This window comes from Sciurus vulgaris (assembly GCF_902686455.1).
Source record: "Sciurus vulgaris genome assembly, chromosome: 2".
NCBI lineage: Eukaryota > Metazoa > Chordata > Mammalia > Rodentia > Sciuridae > Sciurus > Sciurus vulgaris.
This window is the reverse complement of record NC_136462.1, coordinates 44,744,820-44,766,974: the sequence shown is the minus strand read 5'-3', so window position 1 is coordinate 44,766,974 and position 22,155 is coordinate 44,744,820. Positions and strand designations below refer to the sequence as shown.

At 35.3% G+C, this 22,155-nt stretch overlaps 1 protein-coding gene across 1 annotated transcript in view; it reads left to right on the top strand.

Moving 5' to 3' along the window:
* The window catches only part of ACTR10 (actin related protein 10), a 33,085-nt gene extending 16,291 nt beyond the window's left edge, over positions 1-16,794 (top strand). The window contains exons 6-13 of the mRNA XM_079125836.1: positions 889-956; positions 1,212-1,291; positions 6,479-6,514; positions 8,440-8,519; positions 8,596-8,669; positions 12,430-12,511; positions 14,203-14,404; positions 15,885-16,794. Coding sequence (XP_078981962.1) covers positions 889-956; positions 1,212-1,291; positions 6,479-6,514; positions 8,440-8,519; positions 8,596-8,669; positions 12,430-12,511; positions 14,203-14,404; positions 15,885-16,066 — 804 coding nt within the window. The 3' untranslated portion in view covers positions 16,067-16,794. The remainder of the gene's footprint in view (positions 1-888; positions 957-1,211; positions 1,292-6,478; positions 6,515-8,439; positions 8,520-8,595; positions 8,670-12,429; positions 12,512-14,202; positions 14,405-15,884) is intronic.
* The last annotated feature ends 5,361 nt before the right edge of the window (positions 16,795-22,155 follow it).

Sequence of the window (22,155 nt, the reverse complement as noted above, 5' to 3'; positions counted from 1 at the left end):
AGCTGAAGTATATTCATCTACGACTCTTGAGTTTTAAGGTTTGTGTGTATATTTATTGGAAGAAATATTCATGGGGAGGAAATAAAGAATTACTTACTCCTAAGGATCTAAGTTAGTAACTCTGTAAATATAAAGTACTTTGTTTTAATTCTTAAAACAGCTCTGCAACAGAAGTATTATCACTATATAAATGAATAAATTAAAAGTTGGGATAGGTAGTTGTGACTCAAGATTCATATTAAGCATATAAGTAGAATATAAATATATGTTTGTGTCCAAAACCAACACTTTTACCAGTATACTTTTTTCCCATCAACCAAAGGAGTCCTCTTAGCTCTCTCCTATAGGAATATAATGTGAACCAAATATGTAAAGTTTTCTAAGAAACACATTAAGAGAAAATAAGTAAAAGAGATAAAACTAATAGCATGTTTTATCTGAACTAGAATATTAAGAAATTATTCCAATGTTTAATCAATAAAAAATTATGAGATATTTTAAATTTTTTTTTTTTTTTAATTAAAAAGTCTTCCAACCAGGCGCAGTAGCACACACCTGTAATCCCAGCAATGTGGAAGTTTCAGGCAGGAGGATCACAAGTTTGAGGCCAACCATAGTAACTTCAACAAGGCCCTAACCAACCTTAGTGATACCTTAGTGATCCTTCTGCCTCATCCTGAGGTACAGTGTGTGCCACTGTGCCTGGCTTATTTTTTATCTGTTTTCTTTGGTGAAAAATATGAAAAAGGATTTTTCTGTAACTTTTAAAAATAAGAAATAAGAGCCTATCACTCAATAGATTTAAAATAGTACCACAGAAGGTGAGAAAATTATCAAGAAAACCACATTTTATCTCTTAAAATAGTAATGTCCTTGACTACCCTATAGATATATGAAGGAATCCCAGTACTGAATTGTTGGGGAGCACTACCCCTTGGAGGAAAAGCTCTTCACAGGTAAGTCTCTTAGAATTTAGCAGGTTCTCTTCACCTTTGCTTGCTTCAAAAGCAGATGCTAATCTGTTTATTGATGAGTGATCAATAGAGGGCTTATAATATAGACATTTAATTTTATTTATTCTTAGCTTTGAATGTATTCATCTTTTAATTTTAAGGATAAAAGCATCATAATCTGTTATGTAGTAAAAGTGTTAAATAAGAAAAGGATATTGGTTGCAATGTTTTAATTTCAGTGACTTTTTCAAATTTCAGGGAGTTGGAAACTCAACTGTTGGAACAATGTACTGTTGACACGGGTGCTGCTAAAGAACAGAGTCTTCCCTCTGTGATGGGTAAATTCATTTTGAACTGTTTAAGACTAATTTGTATTCTTTTCATTTCTTTAACTTATATTGTAGAATTTGTCCCTTGGCATAGTTGTTCTGTTTTCCTCTAACACTCTGATGACCTTCTTAATGACCAAATCCACTTCTCTTAGTCGTTGTTTCAGCAACTTTTGACATTGTAGATCATCATGTACTCTTAAAAATCTCCCTTCCCTTGGCTTTCAGGATTCTCTTTGTTTGTGGTGTCTGTTATTTCTGAGTGTTCCTTCTTGGTACCCTCTGCTCTTGCTTTCTCCACTGATTTCTCTAGGGATCCGTTTTTGTTCCTACTTTCTTCTGCCTGTATTTATTTACTTATTTGTTTATTTCCAGGGATTGAACCCAGGGTGCTTATCCACTGACCTACCCTTTTTTATTTTGAGACCTGGTCTCGCCTAAGTAGCCTAGGACTTCACTAAATTGCTGAGGCTGGCTTTGAACTTGAAATTCTGTTGCCTTAACCTCCTGTGCAGCTGGGATTACAGGCATGCCCCACCACACCCAGCTGCTTCTACTTACTTTTAAAAGGTGATCTCAGGGCCGGGGTTGTAATTCAGTTGTAGAGTGCTTGCCTAGCATGTGTGAGGCACTGGTTTAATTCTCAGCACCACATATAAATAAATGAGTCAAATAAAGGTCTATCAACATCTTAAAAAATATATTTTTTTAAAAAAGGTGATCTCATTCACTTCTATTACTTCAGTATGGTATTGAGTCTCAGATGTGTCAATGTGCCTGATCCTTCTTCTGAATTTGATATTCATATTTTTAGCTGATTATCAGATACAACTATGTATGTCACCTGGGACCCCAAACCTAAGACGTCCTGTGTATTTCAATTAGTGATTATTAGATAAGGATAGTAACATCTTTCTTATTTCCCATTTTAGAAAACTGGGAGTTGTTCCACAGAAATCTCTTTAAATTTAATTTCACCTTTTCCCCCCCATTTTCCACACCACTTAACATCTGAAAACAAAGATATTGTTTTGATCTAGTCCCTTTTATTATAGCAGCCTATCCTCTGAACTGATTGTCTATTTCATACTGTTGTCAGGAGTAACTTTCCACAAAAATCTGATTACTTTTTTGCTTCAGAATTGTTGTTAACTCCTACTAATTAAAATCCAAATAATGTTTCGTATACAGGTTTCTTCACAATCTGACCTTATTCTTCCTTTTAGCCCTAACTCTACCTTTTACTCCTTATTTCAGGTACAGTTTCTTACAGTCCTTCAAGCACCATGATTCCTCCTTGAATAATCCTGTGCTTTCATTTATTCTATTTCTTTTCCTGGGATGTTTTTCTTTGTCTTAGTTGAGTTTTTGATCTTACAACTTAACCCATCTGGAATGTTACCTCCATTGTGAAGCCATCCTCATCTTCCCCAAGCAGAATAATTTGCCCCTTTGTTACTCTCAGAAATATTTAATATAACCCAGGTGACACATTCTCATTTTGCCTTTTAAATTACCTTTTGCCCCCAGTAGACTTTGAGGATCCTTGTCTTGTTAACTTTTAGATCTCTAACATCTAGTAGAATGTCTGGGCACTGGATAAATGTTGGAAAGAGAAAGACAGGTTTTTAGGACTGTTAGCCTTGCTTGTCATGTTTTCTTGTTATTCTTCCTTAATTAAGATAAGAGCATTTTTCTTCTGATTATATAGATCTGATTGGAGACCTTTTTATAAATTAACTGTTGTCATTATGTATTAAGACGGTGACAGATTTTATATGAAATAGAAAAATTCCAAAGATAGGGAGTTCAGCGTAGCATCTGAAGATATTTCGAGTTAAGGTCTTACTTAAAACTGATTATAACAGTTTCTTAAATTTCCAAACTAGTGGATATCCTTTCTTTTGGGGAGGGAAGGGATAACAGGAATTGAACTCAGGGGCACTCGACCACTGATCCACATTCCCAGGCCTATTTTGTGTTTTACTTTATTTATTTATTTATTTATTTCGGCACTGGGGATTGAACCCAAGGCCTTGTACTTATGAGGCAAACACTCTACCAACTGAGCTATAGCCCCAGTCCTCTATTTTGTATTTTATTTAGAGACAGTGTCTTGCTTTTCATGAGGTGTCTTTCAACTCACCATCCTCCTGCCTCAGCCTCCTGAGCCACTGGGATTACAGGTGTGTGCCACTACACCCAGCATTTGAATGTCCTTTCTTCAGTTAACCTTTTTCAACTGATTCTAATCTTTCTGTCCTAAACACCTCAAAATCAGGTCTATGATAATTAGTCATGCAATCTTACTAAAGTTAAGGAATTAAAACATTGCTGTTTGCTAAATCACCCACATAACAGGATTAGAAATGCAAACATATTTAAAACGTCTCTTTTTAAGGTCCTAGCAAAAATATAAGTGTTAGATATAATTGAGTAGTTGCAGGTGAATTTTCAACAAGCCTCTTTCATTTAGTACTTAGAATTTATTTCATCTCAATTTGGTGATGCATGCTTATAATCCCAGCACCTCAAGAAGCAGAGGCAGAAGGATTACAAATTGGATGCCAGACTGAGCAACTTAGCAAGACCCTGTCTCAAAAAATAAGGACTGGGGCAGGATGTAGCTCTGGGTTCAGTCCCTACTGAGGGGAAGGAGAGTGGCAGACAAATAGATTAAGTATCCTCTTCCCAAAGCAGCATCTAATTCTAGCTAAATTAAACCCTTTATTTGCAAGCCTACCTTACATTGGCCTATAAAAAAAACTATTTCTTTTTCTTTTTCTTTTTCTTTTTTTTTTTTTTTTTTTGATACTAGGGATAGAACCCAGGGGCGCTTAACCACTGAGCCACATCCCTAGCCCTTTTTATTTTTTATTTTGAGACTGGATCTCACTAAATTGCTTAGGGCCTTGCTGTTGCTGAGCCTGACCTTTAACTTTCAGTCCTCCTGTCTCCGCTCCCAAGTCCCTGGGATTACAGGTGTGTGCCACTGCACTGGCTTTTAGCACTTATTCTTAAATTGCATGTTCTGGTAATCCAGTTACATTTCTCTCATGTATTTTCTAGGCAAGTTTAAATCTTTTGGGATATCTTTATCCTTTTTTGAGCTAGATTTTAACTCTTGAAGATAGGCGTCTTCAAACTGTTCTGATCATCCACTGACCTCCCAGGTTTAAAAAAAAACTTTGAACATGTACCTTTAATATATATATTTATTATAAACTATAAATGTACTTTTATTGCTATATTATAAAATGCAAAAAAGAAAGAAGGGAGAAAGGACAGGATGTATATAATCCTAAAGACATACTTATTAATAGTAAAAATTGTTCCCTTTTAAAACTAGTGTGATTAAATATGTTTAAAAATTTAAAATATGCTTACAAATTTTAAATATGCTTAAAAAATAAATAGTGTGATTAAATATAAGTTTTGGTTTTTAGTTTTTATTTTGTTTTGTTTTTTGGTACTGGGGACTGAACCCAGGGGCACTTAACCACTGAGCCACATCTCCAGTCCTTTTTCTTTCTTTTTTTTTATGCTTCCAGATTTCCTTATTATCTTTATTTATTTATTTTTATGTGGTGCTGAGAATTGAACCCAGTGCCTCACACGTGCAAGGCAAGCACTCTACCACTGAGCTACAGCCCAGCCCCTTTTTCTTTTTATTTAAATTTTATTTAGAGACAGGGTCTCACTAAGTTGCTGAAGACTGGCTTTGCACTTGTAATCCTTCTGCCTCAGCCTCCCAAGGTGCTGGGATTACAGGCATGCCCCACTGCACCCAGCTCCAAAGTTGTGGTTTTTAAGTGTTATTTAATTAATTTATTTATTTGAAGTACTGGGAACTGAACCCAGAGGCATGCTCTGCCACTGAGCTACATTCTCATCTCTTTTTACTTATTTTTTATTTTGAGACAGAGTCTTGCTAAGTTGCTGCCTTGAACTTGTGATCCTCCTGCCTTAGCCTCCTGAGTAACTGGGATCATAAGTGTGTGCCACCACATTCTGATAATTTAATTGATTTTAATACTTGATTTGAGTGGCCATCAAAACCAACAGGTATAGAAGACAAGATACATAGACCCAGGTCAGAAAAGTGCATTATTATGCTTAAGAAATCATGATCCATTTTTGCAGCTACAAATCTCTAGCTTCCTCAATGTCAACAATTTGTTCTTATAAGTCAATCAAAATATTTTTACATATTTAAGAATGGGTTAAAGATCTTGGTTTAGAAGACTTCAACTTTGTTTCTAACTCAGAGAAATTGTTGGTGACAAACCACATGACATACTCAAACATCCATCTTCAAAGTCTCTGTATGGTGCTTAGAATTCTTTGAAATTGGTGCTTTCTCACTTAAAAAAAAAAAAATGTTACCTTTGTCTTGAAGGATGAAATTAAAAGCCTCTGTGATCCTTTTTGAAAATATGTATTGAACACCAGGAGTGGTGGCTCGTGCCTATAATCTCAGTGATTCTGGAGGCTGAGACAGGAGGATCACAAGTTTGAGACTGACCTCAGCAATATAGGGAGACTCTTAGCAACTTAGTGAAGTCCTATCTCAAAATAAAAAGGGCTGGGGATGTAACTCAGTGATAAAGCACTCCTGGGTTAACTTCCAGTACCCACCCCCAAAAAAGATGTGCACGCGCGCACACACACACACACACAGACACACACACACACACACACATGCCATATTCACATATATATTTGTATCGGATTAGAATATTACTAAAGGCTACTTACTATTACAGAAAAGATAAGCAAACATGGAACATTTTGTGAAAGAAAAATAATTGATCCTTAAGCCCTAGATTTCTTCTAAGTACTTTCCTGTAAGACAACTAGTAAACAGCTTCATAGTTAAAGATTTTCTTGGTCAGTCCTATTTAATGTCAGTTACCCTACTTCATTTTAATGGTTTCATTTTTATAAAATTTACGAGTGTCTGACTTCTTGTAGCACTTTTTCATACCTGGCTTCAACTTCTGTGCTTTGTTTTTGCTCTGGTGAAATTTGTTCCCCAAAAGCAAAATTAATTTTTCTCTTAGGGTTGTTAAAAAATTGTAGTAGGTATATCTTTTTAAATTTTGTTGAGGTTAAAAATGGAAATGTGAATGCACTTTATTAGGCTTTCAAATTATTGGTAAAGTTCTATAATTCTAAATGAAATTTCTGTTTTAGGTTCAGTTCCAGAAGGTGTCTTAGAGGACATTAAAGGTAAACTAAGTTTCCTTTTTTATCCCTCTCATTCTTTAGTGTTAGTTTTGATGGTATGTTTCTAAATATTTACATAGAAAATAAAGTTATAATGTGAAATCCTAAAATATTTAATGCATAGGTTATAGGATAATAAGAATTTGTATTTTCTTAAGACTCACAGAAGCTCTTACATTATTTATGATATGTTATTGAAGCAGCTTCTCAATTATATATAGAGTATATAGGGTTACCAGGAAACTCTTAGTTTATACAGTATGAAATAGCAGTTGAATTGCTTAAGGAAACCACTAATCAATGTCATCTAATGTTTCTTTTTAAACCCAAGTTTTCCTTTGTACATGTTTAATAAGGTTAGTCATTTTTACTGACTATTCAGAAATTCTAGAATTAGAACCAAAGTATATTGGATTCACTCTAATAAGATGTATTACTTCTACTTAACTAGAATAGATTTTTATGATAATGTTCAAATTGGGTTTTCTGGTATTTTTACTCACTATAGAGAAAAGCACTTAAAATATAATTTATGTTCTTCACTACTTAGAGTGTCATGTAAAATTAATGCTCAGGAATTCTTATGGAGAATTAGATAATAATGGATTTTAGAGTTAAATGGGACTTGAAGATAATTTAGTATAGTCAGGGCCCTGAAATATTAAATCATGTGTTCTTTGTCACCCAAGTAAATTGAGTGAGCATCAGGGCTATAAACCGGTCTTCTTGTTGCTCTTCATTATAATGCTTATTTATATGGTATAATTGCCTACAATTTTTTTCATTGTCACAAACTTTTAGTCATTTGTAATCCAGCCTATTTCAACACTCAAGTAACACAGAAAATGAATTTATCTTGAGTAAAATAATACCTTTCCTTCCTATTTTTCAGTCTTATTCTCCATGATATAACAGTTGTTGCCATGTGAATTACTTCTTTTATATCATCTCTAACTTGTAAAAACTTGTTTAACTTTCCTGTTAGTTAGGAAAGCATCTGATTGAAACAGGTTTGAAAGGCAGGTATTCAGTATTGGGAGATGCTAGAAAAATGAATAAATAGAAATAAATATATATATAGAGAGAGTAAGAATTGCAGATTAACCTTTTTTGGGAAGCAATCTGTCATGTTAAAATTTAAAGTGTTCACCTCATCTAAAAGGGGAATGTTGAAAGATGTTTGGTAACTTCATAATAAGGAATATAAGGTAGCAATTAGAAAGAAGGAGCTAGATATATGGATTTGGAAAGATGTCCATAATGTTAAGGAAAAACTATGTTGTTGAATAATATGTACAAAAGGAACCCATTTCTATTAAAAATAAGTATACAGCACATTCATACAAATCTATAAAATTTTATCATAATACATGTGGTTTGCAAGTAATTCATTGAGGTCATCATATTTCCTGTATTTAACATCAATTCTATTTTACTTATTCCTTTTCTATTTTTGAAAGTAATATGAAGCAGCTTATTATTAAAAGGTACTTGCCACAGAAAGAATCTTTAAAAGAATTAAGTATTCAAAATGCAGAAGGTAAAATGATGTAGTAGAAGGAACTGTTGGAGTGTTCGCAGAAGGAAATAATCATGCCAAAAAATCCTGCAACTGTGTTCTGAGCAACCAAGATTTTTTATAAAGGTTCAGAAAGAACAGGGTGGTGGAAGAAAAATCTAGTTTTTTAAAAAAAAGTTACATTGGAAAAGTTATATTTCATGATACTAAAATTTGTTTTTATTGTGATTATTCCTTATACAAAGATTATCCTCAAAGGTGTTGTGGTTTTTTTTGTTTTTTGTTTTTTTAAATGTGGCTTTACTAAAGATGAGCCACTTGACTAGAATTGTTTTAACTGGAATGTAATTTTACTCTGTTCAGTTAATCACAAGCCATAAGAGTCTTTTTTATCTCCTTTCTTTTTAAGTACGCACTTGCTTTGTAAGTGACCTGAAGCGTGGACTGAAAATCCAAGCTGCAAAATTTAATATTGATGGGAATAGTGAGGTAAGTTAAAAAGTAAATATATCTTTATTCATAGGTTACATCTATAGACTTACAATTATGATATCTTTTTTTTCAGCGTCCCCCACCACCCCCAAATGTTGACTATCCATTAGATGGAGAGAAGATTTTACATGTCCTTGGATCAATCAGGTGAGACCTTAATTTTTATGAGCACAATAATAAGCTATAATCAGTTCCTGGCTTTTAAAAATACTTCTATAATCCTTTATTATAGTATTGCCAATTTTTCAATTGAATTTGTTGTTGTTTATTTTCTATAGCACTAAGGATTAAATCCAGGGGTGCTCTACCACTGAGCTGTGTCCCCAGGCATTTTTATCTATTTGTTGTTCATTTTGATAGGGGGGGTCTCACTAAGTTGCTGAGGCTGGCCTCAAACTTTCAATCCTTCTTCCTCAGCCTCCCAAGTCTCTGGGATTACAGGTGTGCAAAACTGCTGATGAGTTGTTTCTTCATTAAGCTTTATAATTCATCATTAATTATATTCAGGTTTTTAAGTATTCAGAACTTTAAAAAGTATATTTTCCTGTTATCAGAATAATTCAGAATTAGTTTTAGTAACAAAACTCACAGTTTTTTGAGGTGTAGCAGGCAGTTTGATACTTTAAAATAGAGGCTAAAAAACTTTTCTATAAAGGACCAAAACGTACATGGCGTGGTTTTGTGGTCCATATGATCTCCTTGCAGCTACTTGACTCTACAGTTGGAGCACAGACTCAGCCATAGACGTGCTAAATTGTAAGTGAATTTTGCCTGGCTGTGTTCAAGTAAAAATTCATTTGCAAAAATAGGTTTCGGGCTGAATTTTACTCAGGCCATGGTTGCCTGACTCCTGCTTTAAAACATTGTTTTCGTAGAAAGAATGCATTATATCAAACATACTCAATTTTCAGAACCTATTAGTAAATCACCTTTTATTATTCATTTGAATTAATAATGTAATATATTGTGTAATAGTGGACCATTTTTTAAAAAATCAAATACTAACTATATTTTAACAAAATTAATAAGTGTGTTTTTATTTTCGCTTTTAATCTTTTATTATTTTGTTGGTCTGGGGATTAAACCTGAGGTGTAGCATATGCTAAACACACACTGTACCACTGAACCATACCCCAAGTCCCCATAAATGTGTATTTATTTGACAAACTGCTGGGTATAGCAGTGCATGCCTATAATCCCAGTAGCTTGGGAAGCTGAGGCAGGAGGAGCAGGAGTTTAAAGCCAGCCTTAGCAACTTAGCAAGGCCCTAAGCAACTCAGAGACCCTATCTCTAAATAAAATATTTTAAAAAGCACTGGGGATGTGGCTTGGTGGTAAAACGTCCCTAGATTCAACCCCCAGTACCAAAAACAAAAACAAAAAACCTTTTCTTTGAGGATTCTGCTTATAGAGTTCTGAGTTAAATTTACATAAAACAGTAGTTCATAGTTTATGATTTCCAGTTGTTAGATTTTTTAAAAATTATTTTCTCTCTAAAGCAACCAGCATAGCTTTCATAGAAAGAACAACTTTTTTCTACCTTAATATTCATGGGTTAAGTAATGATTATTAAGTTATACAATTTGAATATCAAATCAACTGATGAAAGTTTTGGAAACAGGAAACCCATTCTTCATAGCATGCATCTCAACTGGTGGAAGCAGACGTTTGCACACACAGCAGTAAGAGGCTGACTTGCCATGAGTGTTTAGCATACTGCAGGCCTCAACTTGAATGGTGAAAGGGAGTTTAGCAAGTAGGTTGAATCTCATTAAGAGAATTTTGTGTTTTGAAAAAGATTTTTAAAGCTTTAAGATGTATAATCTGATCCTGATTTTATAAAAAAATAAAACATGATACACATTTACAGTTGGTTATATATTGCATTGGTTAGGATTTGATTTGGCCACAAATTATAAAAGCATGAAGATAGTGGCTTCAGTCATCTGTCGTCTCTGGAATGTAGCCCTGGTCCTTCAGTCCAGGATAGTTGGAGTTAAAGCTATCATGTCTGTGTTTCAATCAGTTAAGCCTAAGAAGAAAAAGCGCTTTCTCTCCTTTAAAGGAAAAATGTTCTTGAAATTCCACATATCACTTTTCTTAATCTTATTTTCTGGTACTTGATTCTATCTAGCTGTATGTTTTAACTGGTGGAGTTCTATAGCAAGACATGGTGTTACATGCCTGGAATCTTCAGTGACTCAGGAGGCTAAGATAGGAGATTCTTAAGTTCAAAGCCAACCTGGGAAACTTAGCAAGATACTGTTTAAAAATAAAAGATGCAAAGTAGTTCAGCAGTAGAGTACCCCTAGATTCAATCCCTAGTACCCACCCCCCAACACACAAAGGAGGTCATATTTTTAAAATTTTCAAATAATTATTGATTAGTTACTAAAATTAATAGAGGAGTCCTGAGAACCCTTCCAGTTTCTTTCATGGTTGTATCTTAAATAACTATAATACAGTATCAAAATTAGCACATTGGCATAAAGTATATGCATTTCTGTATAATTTTATCATGTGGAGATATCTGTATTGTACACATCAAGATATAGAATTCTTGCCAAACACAGAGAAATTACTGCTTGATCTCACTTATAAATGGAATTTTTTTTTTTAATCTGCTGGGGATGTTAAACCCAGGGGTGTTTTATCACTACAATTCCAGGCCTTTTCATTTTTTATTTGAGTGCAAGGTTTTACTAAGTTGCTGAGGTTGGCCTTCAACTTGAGATCCTCCTGCCTCAGCCACCCAAGTTACTGGGATTACAGGTGTGCACCACTGCACCTGACCTATAAGTAGGGTCTAAAAAACAGTAAATATCTAGAAAGAGAGTAGAACAGTATAGCATCCAATCTGACAAATGGAAGAAAATGGAGGGAAGGGGGTTAAAGACCACAAATTTACAGTTCTGAAGGACATACAAATCTAAAAATATAGTATCTACCATAAGGATTATAGTTAACAATATAGCAATATATACTGAAAATTTGCTAAGAGTGAATTTTAGATGTTCTTAGCACAAATAAAAAGTTAACTTATGGAAGGTAATACATAGGTTACTTTGCTTGACTGTTGTAATAATTTTGTTATGTATGTCTTTATCAAAACATTATGATTTTTTTCACCTTAAATATATGCAATAAAATATCGAAATATTCCACCAACCCAAAGATCTTTTTCATGCTGCCCCAAAATAGTTCTTTTAATTTGAGAAAAGGGGAATGGATATTTTATTAGGCAACTAGCAATCTTTGTCATGTCTAATTTTTAAAAACAGTCAGGCATCACCACGCACACTTGTAACCCAGCAACTCAGAAGACTGAGGCAGGAGGATAGCAAGTTTGGGACCAGCATCAGCAATTTAGTGAGGCTGTAAGCAATTAAGCAAGACTTTATCTCAAAATAAAAAAATGAAAAGGGCTGGGAATATAGCTCAGTGACAAAGTGCACCCCTGGTTCAATCCCCAGTAGCAAAAAGGAAAGGAAAGGGTGTTGATGGGTTTTTAGTTACTTTTAAATTCCTTCTATCATTGACTTATATACTTACTGAATCTTGTTAACTTTTACAGAATACTGTTTCTCTTCTGTTATTGAATTTGGGGAGGTATAATTAGGCACAGAATATATGTTAATCTATACATAGTAATAGTGACAGCTAATATTTAGGGAATACCTATGTACCAAAACTTGCTGTACTAACTTATTGAATCAATCCCTGTGAGGCAGTTACTTTTATTCTCCTCATTTACAAATGAGATCATCTTGTATTTTAATAATCATTTTGCATTAACATAGTACTTGTACTTAAAAATTAGTATCAATACAACTATTAGTTTATTCTGTATCACATTATGTAATATTAACCAAACGCTGCTTTTTTTTTTTTTTTTTTGTAATCTCAGAGATTCAGTTGTGGAAATTCTTTTTGAACAAGATAATGAAGAGAAATCAGTTGCCACGTTAATATTGGATTCTCTTCTGCAGGTATTTTGTTAAGTTTCTGTTTTGACAACCTTTTAAGGAAATTTTTAAAATGTTATTTTCTCTACTGTCCTTGTCATGTATTATTTTTGAGAAGAAGTGCAGTGAATTTTTTTTACATTCCTTATCTCACTATCAAATCTGCTTGTCAGATTTTTTTTTTAATATGAACAGTCTTTTTTGTTTACTCTTTTTAAAATATATATATATATATTTTTAGTTGTCAAGGGATCTTTTATTTTCTTTCTTTATATGTGGTATGAGTATTGAACCCAGGGCCTCACACATGCCAGGCAAATGCTGTACCACTGAGCCACAACTCTAGCCTGAAATTTTACTAACTTTTTGTAGAGTACTACTGTTTCCTTTTTTTTTTTTTTTTTTTTTGTAACACTGGGGATTGAACCCATGGCCTGGCAAAGCTAGGCAAGAACTTTACCACTGAGCTGTATCCCTAACCCTTTTTTTAAGCATTTTACTTTGAAACAGATTCTCACTTAAGTTGTCCAGGCTGACTTTGAGCTTGAGATCCTCCCTCCTTAGCCTCCCAGGTAGTTGGGATTATAGCATACCTTTTTTAGGATTCGTTTTTACTGTTCCTTTTTCAATGTTTTACATTTTTTTCTTGCTTTTTAAAACTTTCCTGTTAAATGTTTTAGTTAATGAGCTTTACTTTGACACTGAGATAGGGTATTTATATTTCAAACCCAAGAATAATGACTGCCTGAACATATTTATGTTTTTCAAAACAGGGAAGCAGTTTTTATTTTGTACCTTGTGTGACCTGTGGTTCCTTCAAATTCAGGTTTATGTAATACTGAATTTTAAATTCCACTGAGCAGAGCCTGGCACATTGGTGCATGTTTGTAGTCACAACTGCTGCACAGCATAGCAGAAGGATCACTTCCCTAGGAGTTCAAGGTCAGCCTGGGCAATGTCACAAGACCCTATCTCAAAATAAATGAATTCTGTAAGGCATATGACACTATGTCCCTTTTGTTTAATGATTATCTAAAATAATATCATCTTGGAAGATATTGTCTACCTCTAGGACTCCATTCAGTGAAGGAGCATATCATTCCTTATTCTTAGAACTGATGTGGAAACAATTTTTAAGAGTGTTATCTTTCCACTCAGCAGCTGGATCTGGATGTAATACTTTGAAGATAACAGTATAGAAAAAGTTAAATTTCCACATACTTTCCCTACTATGCTCTTGGTCCAACTTAGTCTTTCTACTTTGTAAATGAGAACATATCCAACATGGTGATGCACACCATGTTGCTGTACTCCCAGCAACTCAGGAGGCTGAGGTGGGAGGATCGCAAGTTGGAGGCAAATTTTAGAACTTGTCTCAGAATGAAAAAGAAAGGACTGGACATGAAGCTCAGAGGCAGAGCACCTCTTGGTTCAATCCCCAATACCCAAAACAAAACAAAACAAAACAAAAAATACATATCGACTGCCATATGCCCTGTGGAATTTAAAGTTCTAAGTGCATATAATATGGTTGGCTTATGGTAGTTGTATTTGCTACATGAAACAAACCTTTCAGGTGCCTTTATTGTAATACAAATGATGATGTATTTAATCTGTACTCCATACTTCTATGTGTTTTCTTAAGTCAAGCAGTACTTACCCAATTAAGGATAAATTCCTTTTTTTTTTTTTTTTTTTTTCTTTTTTAATAACAGTGCCCAATAGACACCAAGAAGCAACTAGCAGAGAATTTGGTAGTCATAGGGGGCACATCTATGTTACCAGGATTTCTCCACAGATTGCTTGCAGAAATAAGATATTTGGTAGAAAAACCAAAATATCAAAAAGCACTTGGGACCAAGACATTCCGAATTCACACTCCGCCTGCAAAGGCTAATTGTGTAGCCTGGTTGGGAGGTAAGAATTTAGTTTTTAATGAAGGGATGAAGGGCTTGAGGGGAAGGGATAAGGGAAAGACAGTGGAATGAGTCTAACCTAACTTTCCTGTGTACATATATGTATATACCATAGTGAATCTCACCATCATGTACACCCTCAAGATACTAACTTAAAAAAAATAAAAGTAAATAGTAGAAAGATCAGTAGAGAGAAGGAAAACAAAGGAGGAGGGAAGAGAAAGGGGAAATACTGGGACTGAATTAGAGCAATTATATTCCATGCCTTTATAATTATACCAAAATGAATCTCAATGTTATATAACTAAAAAGAAAAAGAAGTTAGATTTTTAAAATACATTTATTAAAAATGAATATATTAAAATAGATCATGATCAAAATTGCCTGCTTAATAAAACAAATCATTAAATTGTCTCTGAACAGTGACTATTCTTTATACTAATCTTCAGAATTTTATACCTATTTTTTATTTGCATAGTAATTTTAAGTAAATTTTTCTATCCATTTAAAGTCATCCCTCAGAATAATGATACTTATAAATTTATTCTAGTGATGCCACCATTGCTCAAAGCATTCCAAAGCTAGAGAGCCACATAATTAAAATCGGACTTTTTATTTTTAATTATACTTTATGACTTAGTTCTTTCTTCTGAGTAACAGAGACACTTTCTGACACTTTCATGATATAAACAAATTGCCTATTAAGTAGCTACTTTGAAGAGAAACACAATGGTGAATCTGTTTTTCAGTTGTAGGTGGACACAATACCTTTAGTTATATGTGGTGCTGAGGATGGAACCTAGGGCCTCACACCTGCTAGGCGAGTTCACTACCGCTGAGCCACAACCCCAGCCCTTGTGTACATTCTGACATGTTTTATTATGCACCTAAAGCTAGTAGATATCAGGATTCTACATTCAGAGAGAAAAATAAAATATTACAATTTTTAAAAGAACATAGTGTTTCTTGTAGAATTTGGTCAGTATGTAATTTTGACGTAGGACAAATGGATTTAGTAACTAAATTACTTTTATAAAGACTGCCTCATGCATCTTTATAAGGTCTTCAGTATAAAATCTTGGGACTTTAAAATGATGCCTATTGAGTTTTATGTGCCATTTTATTGATTGCCATGTAGCCTTAGAGTTGTGGCAAGAGGACTTAGGAAAATTTAGAGTCTTATTGATTGTATTTACACAAAGTTTAAAATACCTTTCATCTCACTGTATCTTACTTTCGTCCAGGTGTAGTAATAACACTTGTCATATTCACTCTCATCTGCTGAAAGCTATTTAGTTACTTTCAACACAGGAATTAGGGCTTACTCCATTATTCAAAATGCAGCATAACTGGAATTAAACAGTGAATATGCACTGCTGAATTTTACCAGCCCCCTTTTTTCACATAGAAGATAAACGTATATTCAGAGTTCTAAAGTAAAACATTTTAATTTTAGCTGTAAAATTGTTTTTACTACACAGGAGCTATTTTTGGAGCATTGCAAGATATACTTGGGAGCCGTTCAGTTTCAAAGGAATATTATAATCAGATGGGCCGTATACCTGATTGGTGTTCTCTCAATAACCCACCTTTGGAAATGATGTTTGATGTTGGGAAAGCTCAACCACCTTTGATGAAGAGAGCATTTTCCACTGAGAAATAAAAGTTTGATTGAAATTCAACTTTGCTTCATTTCAAATATTTAATCAATTACAAGCAAATTGTACAAAGTATGTAGGATGCTTTATTATAGATGACTTTAGTGAAAGTGAAAGCATTAACTGTATGTACTCTGTTAATTTTTAGTTTGACTTTGTTTCTGTTGTGTACTAGTAAAATGGTAGCTGATGCTGTTGTCTTTCTATCAATAAACATAGGTAAGCAGTTTAATTTTGGAAGTTTGTTAAACAGTTCAGTTTTCAAAAAGAATAATAGCATTCCTCCACAGTTCACCTAATCTGTCCTAGGCATTGGACACCTCATTCACTTTATTATTTTCAGAAGTTATTTTCAGCTAATGGATGAAAAGTGTTAATCATTATCAGTTATTTCAAAGAGTAACATAGGTCTGTTTTTAAAAATCTTTCTTATGATACTCATGTGTCCATATTATAATAGTGTGGCTTTTCCAGGAATATATTTGATTCTTTGGACTGAGAATGTTTGCCAGCAGGGTCAAGCATTTGAACACAAAGTATGCAAATGTTCACTTTTTAACTTTCAGTTTCTTTTATGAACAATTCTACATTTCTAAGATATTTCATTTTTATGTAAAATGCAACTGCTTTGTAAACATGTGTTCACAATATCATTAATCTTTACTTTTGGGCTTTATATCTTCTCAGGGCAGAGGTTCTTTGAAAAATATACTCAACCATTGTTTAACTTTTATTTTCGTTTGTTGTGTGTTTACTTTTTAAAATATTTTTAGCAGAGCCAGGCACAGTCGCGCGTTCCTGTAATCCCAGTGACTCTGGAGAATGAAGAAAGAACTTTTAATGAGTTCAAAGCTAGCCTCAGCAACTTAGTGAGACACTAAAAACTGGGGGGAGGTGCTAGGGATGTGGCTCAGTGATTGAGAGCCTCTGGGTCCAATCCCTGGTAACACATTGAAAAAAAAAAGAAAAGAAAAAAGAGAGCATTACTTTGTTACTGTGTGTCACATTAGTAGCCCAAGACCAAGATTATTCCATATCTACTGAGTGCTATATACCTACAATAGTGTTATACAGTGTTAGATACTGTGAGTACTACAACAGTAAGGCATGGACCTTTGCCCTTAGGGATTTGCAGGCTAGAAACAGATGTGTACACAAATGATTATATAGAACATTGTGGTGGATGCCATGAAAGGTATCAATTGCTCATTTTTACTGATATAGTTAATTCTGACCCGTAGTGGGGAACTTCATGGAGGAGGCTTTTGACCTCGTTTCTGAAGGATGAGTAGGATTTCAGTAGTTGGGAGGTTATTCCAGGCTATAGGAACTCTACATGTCTTAAAGCATGTGATCCTAATGTTGCTGAAGCCAAGGGCAACATGGAGATATGTTACTAACTATAACTTAAGGAGTAAATTAGGAAGGATTTGAAAACCATAAATGAACCAGTAAATGAAACTGGAAGTTCAACTTGGCCATTCAGTTTCCTAAAGGCAAGATTTCTCTCCAGACCTACCACTTGCACAGCACCCTTTCCTCCAAGGTAGTGATCTTTCCCTGAGCACATTGTAACTGACGCACTTGTAACTTTTACTGTGCAATTATTTCTGCCTAGCTTTTATCTTCCTTTTTGTAATATAAGCTCCATAAAGACAAGGCTGCTCTATTTCTTACCTTTGAAACCTCAGTGAACACAGCAATAGATGTACTGTTAATTGACTGTTAATTGCCAGTTTATGGATTAGCTATTTTACTGACATCTCTTTTTACAGTAAACATAATTTTAAACATTCTTTAATTTGCATCCTTATTGACCTTGTCTTTTATTGAATTTAGATTACTTATAAGGAATTTTTCATCATTGAATAATATGAAAAACAAGACCTGTGGCTGAAATAGAGCTTTACAACTAGCTGTCAATTGGCAGACCCAAAATGACAGAGGTTAAAGAATGCCAGCGTCGGGCTGGGGAGATAGCTCAGTTGGTAGAGTGCTAAAAGGCCCTGGGTTCAATCCCCAGCACCACCAAAAAAAAAAAAAAAAGAGGAGAGAGAGAGAGAATGCCAGCCTTTGTCTCAGGTTAAAATTTTTCCATGAAAAGATATGCTGAAGTCAACCTCCAGTATCCTGTGAATGTGACTATACTTGGAAACAGAGTTGTAGATATAGTCAAATAAGATGAGGTCATTAGTGTGGAACCTAATCAAGTATGATTGCTGTCATTATAAGAGGAGGAAAATGCCATGTGAGAGAGCTTCACAGGAAGAACGCTGTGTGGTGACCAAGGCAGAGATGGGAGTTACGCAGCATCAAAAGCCATGGAACATCAAGGATGACTGATGACACCAGACACTGAGAGAAAGGCACAGAACCAATCAGAAGAGCTTTTGAGAGCATGTCCCTGCTGACACCTTGATTCCAAGATTCTAGTTTGCAAAACTATGAGACAAAATTAATGTTTTAGGTCACCCAGTTTGTTATTTTGTTATGGCAGCTCTAGTAAGCTTAATTCACTAGTTCAACACATCTTCCAGATACTTATCTCAAGGTGCTTGAGATAACATTAGTGAACAAAAACCACAAAAATTTCTCTTTCAAGGGGAGAAAGTAGGAAGACAGATATAATAGCAGAAGTCAAGAAGTTGATACCTTCCATGGGTGCAGAGTGAGCAAGGAGAAGAAACGTGATAGGAGATCAGGTCACAGAAATGGAGAGGTAGGCATATCTCATAAGGATACATCTTAGTGAACAGCAGGGTGCCCTTGGAGAGTTGAGTGGAATAATGATATGATAGACTTGTTTTTAACTTCTTATAGTATTAAGAATAGAGTTTAGGGAGACTGAAGCGTGAAGATCACTTAAGCCATTGCAGTTACTCTAGGTCAGGTAAATCATGGTGCTAGAGGAAAACTGAGAAGTCTGATTCTGAATACATCTTAAAGGGAGACCCACAGGATTTCCCAATAGATTTCATGTGGATGTTTCAGTTATCTATTGCTATATAACAAACTCTCTGAAGACCTACCTGATGGCTCAAAACAATAAGAATTTTATCTGCTCATGGCTCTGTGGTCAGGAATTCAAACAAGGCTCCGTTAAGTAGTTCTCTTCCATGTGGTGTCAGCAGGGGATATTCATTTGATAGTATTTCATTGGTGTGCTAAAAATGGAAGCTCTAGGGCTGGGGTTGTGGCTCAGTGGTAGAGTGTGCTATGCCTAGCATATGTGAGGCACTGGGTTTGATTCTCAGCACCACATATAAATAAATAAGGTCCATTGACAACTAAAAGAAAAATATTTACAAAAATGGAAGATCTAAGATGGCTTTGCTTACAAGTCAGAGTCTCCATGCTCTTTATATAATCTCTCTCCCCCATGACCTTTCCCCAGGTGGATAGCTTTGGTTTCCTCAGAACATGTAGTCTCAGAGTACTTAAGACTTCTTACTTGGCATCTTGTAATAAGCCCCACTATGTAAGCCCTCATCAGTTCACCAATTGGCTAAAACTACACACATGGCCAAGGCACAGTGTGGAAGTGAAGTACGGGAGGGCTTGATTCATTAAAGGGTAACTTCATAATGGAGTTGGGGAGAAAGAAGAATCAAGATGTTTGGTCTGCATAGCTAAAAGAGTGAAATTACATTAAATAAATAATAATAATAAAATTTTTTAAAGAAAAACTGTTAGAGAAGATTTTGGGCATAGATGAAGAGTTAAGTTTATACACGTTAAGTTTGAAATAGTTACTAGATAATCTCAATGGATGGATACTCAACTTTGACATTTCAGAGAAATCTGGGCTCTTATAAAAGGTTAGAAATCCTAAGAAAATAGCTGGTATTTAAAACCATGAGATCACGTAGTGAACGATTGTGGATAGAGAAGAGACAATGGCCAAGTACTCATCCCTTGAGCACTCCAAAGTGATGAGGTGGAAAGGAAAGGAGGAACTATAAGGGGAGAAATCAAGACAGTTGATTTCTAGCACTGTGGGAGCCAAGGGAAGAAGTGTATCCATCAGGAACTGATCAAATTTGTAATAAATTTTTGATATGCCAATAGATTAGACTTGGAAGTTAACAATTAGATTTTAGTAAGGGGGATAGGATTGGTGTCCTTTTCATGAACAATTCAGCAGATTAGTGGGGGAAGGGGGAGAGGCAGGAAAGTCTGACTGAAATTAATCGAGAAAAGCAAGCTGCAGCTCCCAATATTTGGAAACTAATCTGACAGAGCTAAGCTTCTGTGCCGTCACAGGACTGATAATAATGCTTTCGCTGAATTGTTCTCCTCCCCTTTCTCACAGAACATTCACTTGATACAAGTTGGCCAATTCAAAACACTAAGCGTCCTTCTCTCTTGCTAAACGAGTCCCTGTTTAGCAGCTTCAGCTTCACCCCTGCGGTAGCCGGCCCTGGTGCACACGTAAGACTCAAGGTCCGGCGGTTGCCCTGGCTTTCTGAGCACCCAGTGCGGATCAAGTCCCCGCTTCCTCACACCCCTCACGACAGTACCCAAGCAAAGTCCAAATTCAGTCATGGGTTCTTTTTAAACAACCACCTTCTTACTTTACGGTTCTCCCTTGCTGTATTAGGTAATAAGCCCAATTTGTTCCACTCCTGGGTTGTTTTTTTTTTTTTTTTTAAGTCCTGTACACTTTCAGAGTTAGAGGAGCAGAAATAGAAGGGTAGCCTGCGGGGAAACTGGATGGAATTTTTTGTTTTAAGATACAGAAACAACAGCAGGTTTGTACATGGAAAGAAACAATCAAGAGAAGAGAAAAATTAGTTCCTTTACTACAGGACAGCACGGGCTGACTTCAGGCGGTAGCGTGGGTCACCCGCGGGATCCAGGTGAGACCCGGGAACGTGCCTCGCGGGGGTGATCCCAGCCAGCGAGCTGCCGCTTCTGGTGCCCTCTGCGCGGAGTCCTGAAGCGCCTGCGGCTGCCTCTACGTGGGATCTCCTGAACTGTAGAAAAACCACCCAAATTGGGGCTCGTGGTTTTGTTAAGACAAAAGCAAAAACTGCCATCTACCAGCAACTATGAAATCATGCATGATAACAGAACATGCCTAGTGACTGGTCTTAAAACAGTGGCCTTTTAGGGTCCTTTGTGTGTTCTTGAGGAGGGCTGGGGAACGAAGGTGTGCCTTCATGTGCGCAAGCGCAGTTTCAGACCTGTTTCCTTTACAAAATATTTCCCAAAGATCTTCTCAACATTGAAAGAAGTTCGATGTATTCGTTTTAAAATCATCTCTAAACTGTTTTGGTGAACCTGTCAAGACCTCGGAGGAAAGTGAATTTACCTATGGAAAAAAAAAAAGAACTCCATCCGCCCAACGTGGGGCTCGAACCCACGACCCTGGGATTAAGAGTCCCATGCTCTACCGACTGAGCTAGCCGGGCGGCTGCAGTGTGGGCTCAACTTTTTGTCTTTTGGTGACTGCATAACCATATTTGGTTCCCTTCCCGTTTCATTACCCTTCCTGAAAAAATTATTTGTAATATACTATGGAGTGGGACTTTCAGCTTTCCAAAGACGTTTTAAAACGTTTAAACTTAGATTTAAGAATTGCTATTGTATATGTAATCCTAAAATCACTGAAAACTTATGCGTCTTTAAAAATCATTGAATCTTGTTCCTGAAGTGTTTTAAAATATGTACTGCCTAACATGTTACCTTCTTTACATAAACACGTGTCAAAGTTATCCAACTTCTATCAAAAAGCATATTCAATTCCTTTTGATATTTGGGCTCTGCATTAAAAAACAAATTTCGACCTCTGGAAGATTAAGTTTCACTGAAGAACAGTTTAGCTATTTTCTTTGGTCTGGTCTGATTAAGGAAAGTTAAGTTTAGGAAAGGGGATACTGACTCAATTAAAATAAGATCTCTTTAGAGACCTCTAATAATAGAGATTTAGGTCGTTCACACGCTATCATCCTGCTCAAATGATAGAAACTGGGAGAAAAGTTTTAATGAGTCTCTGAATCCAAAGGTAACAAATATTATTTCTAAGAGAAAAAGAGAAAAATCTGATTTTGATCAAATTATGACAAACTGAGCTAATGGAATAATCTCCAAT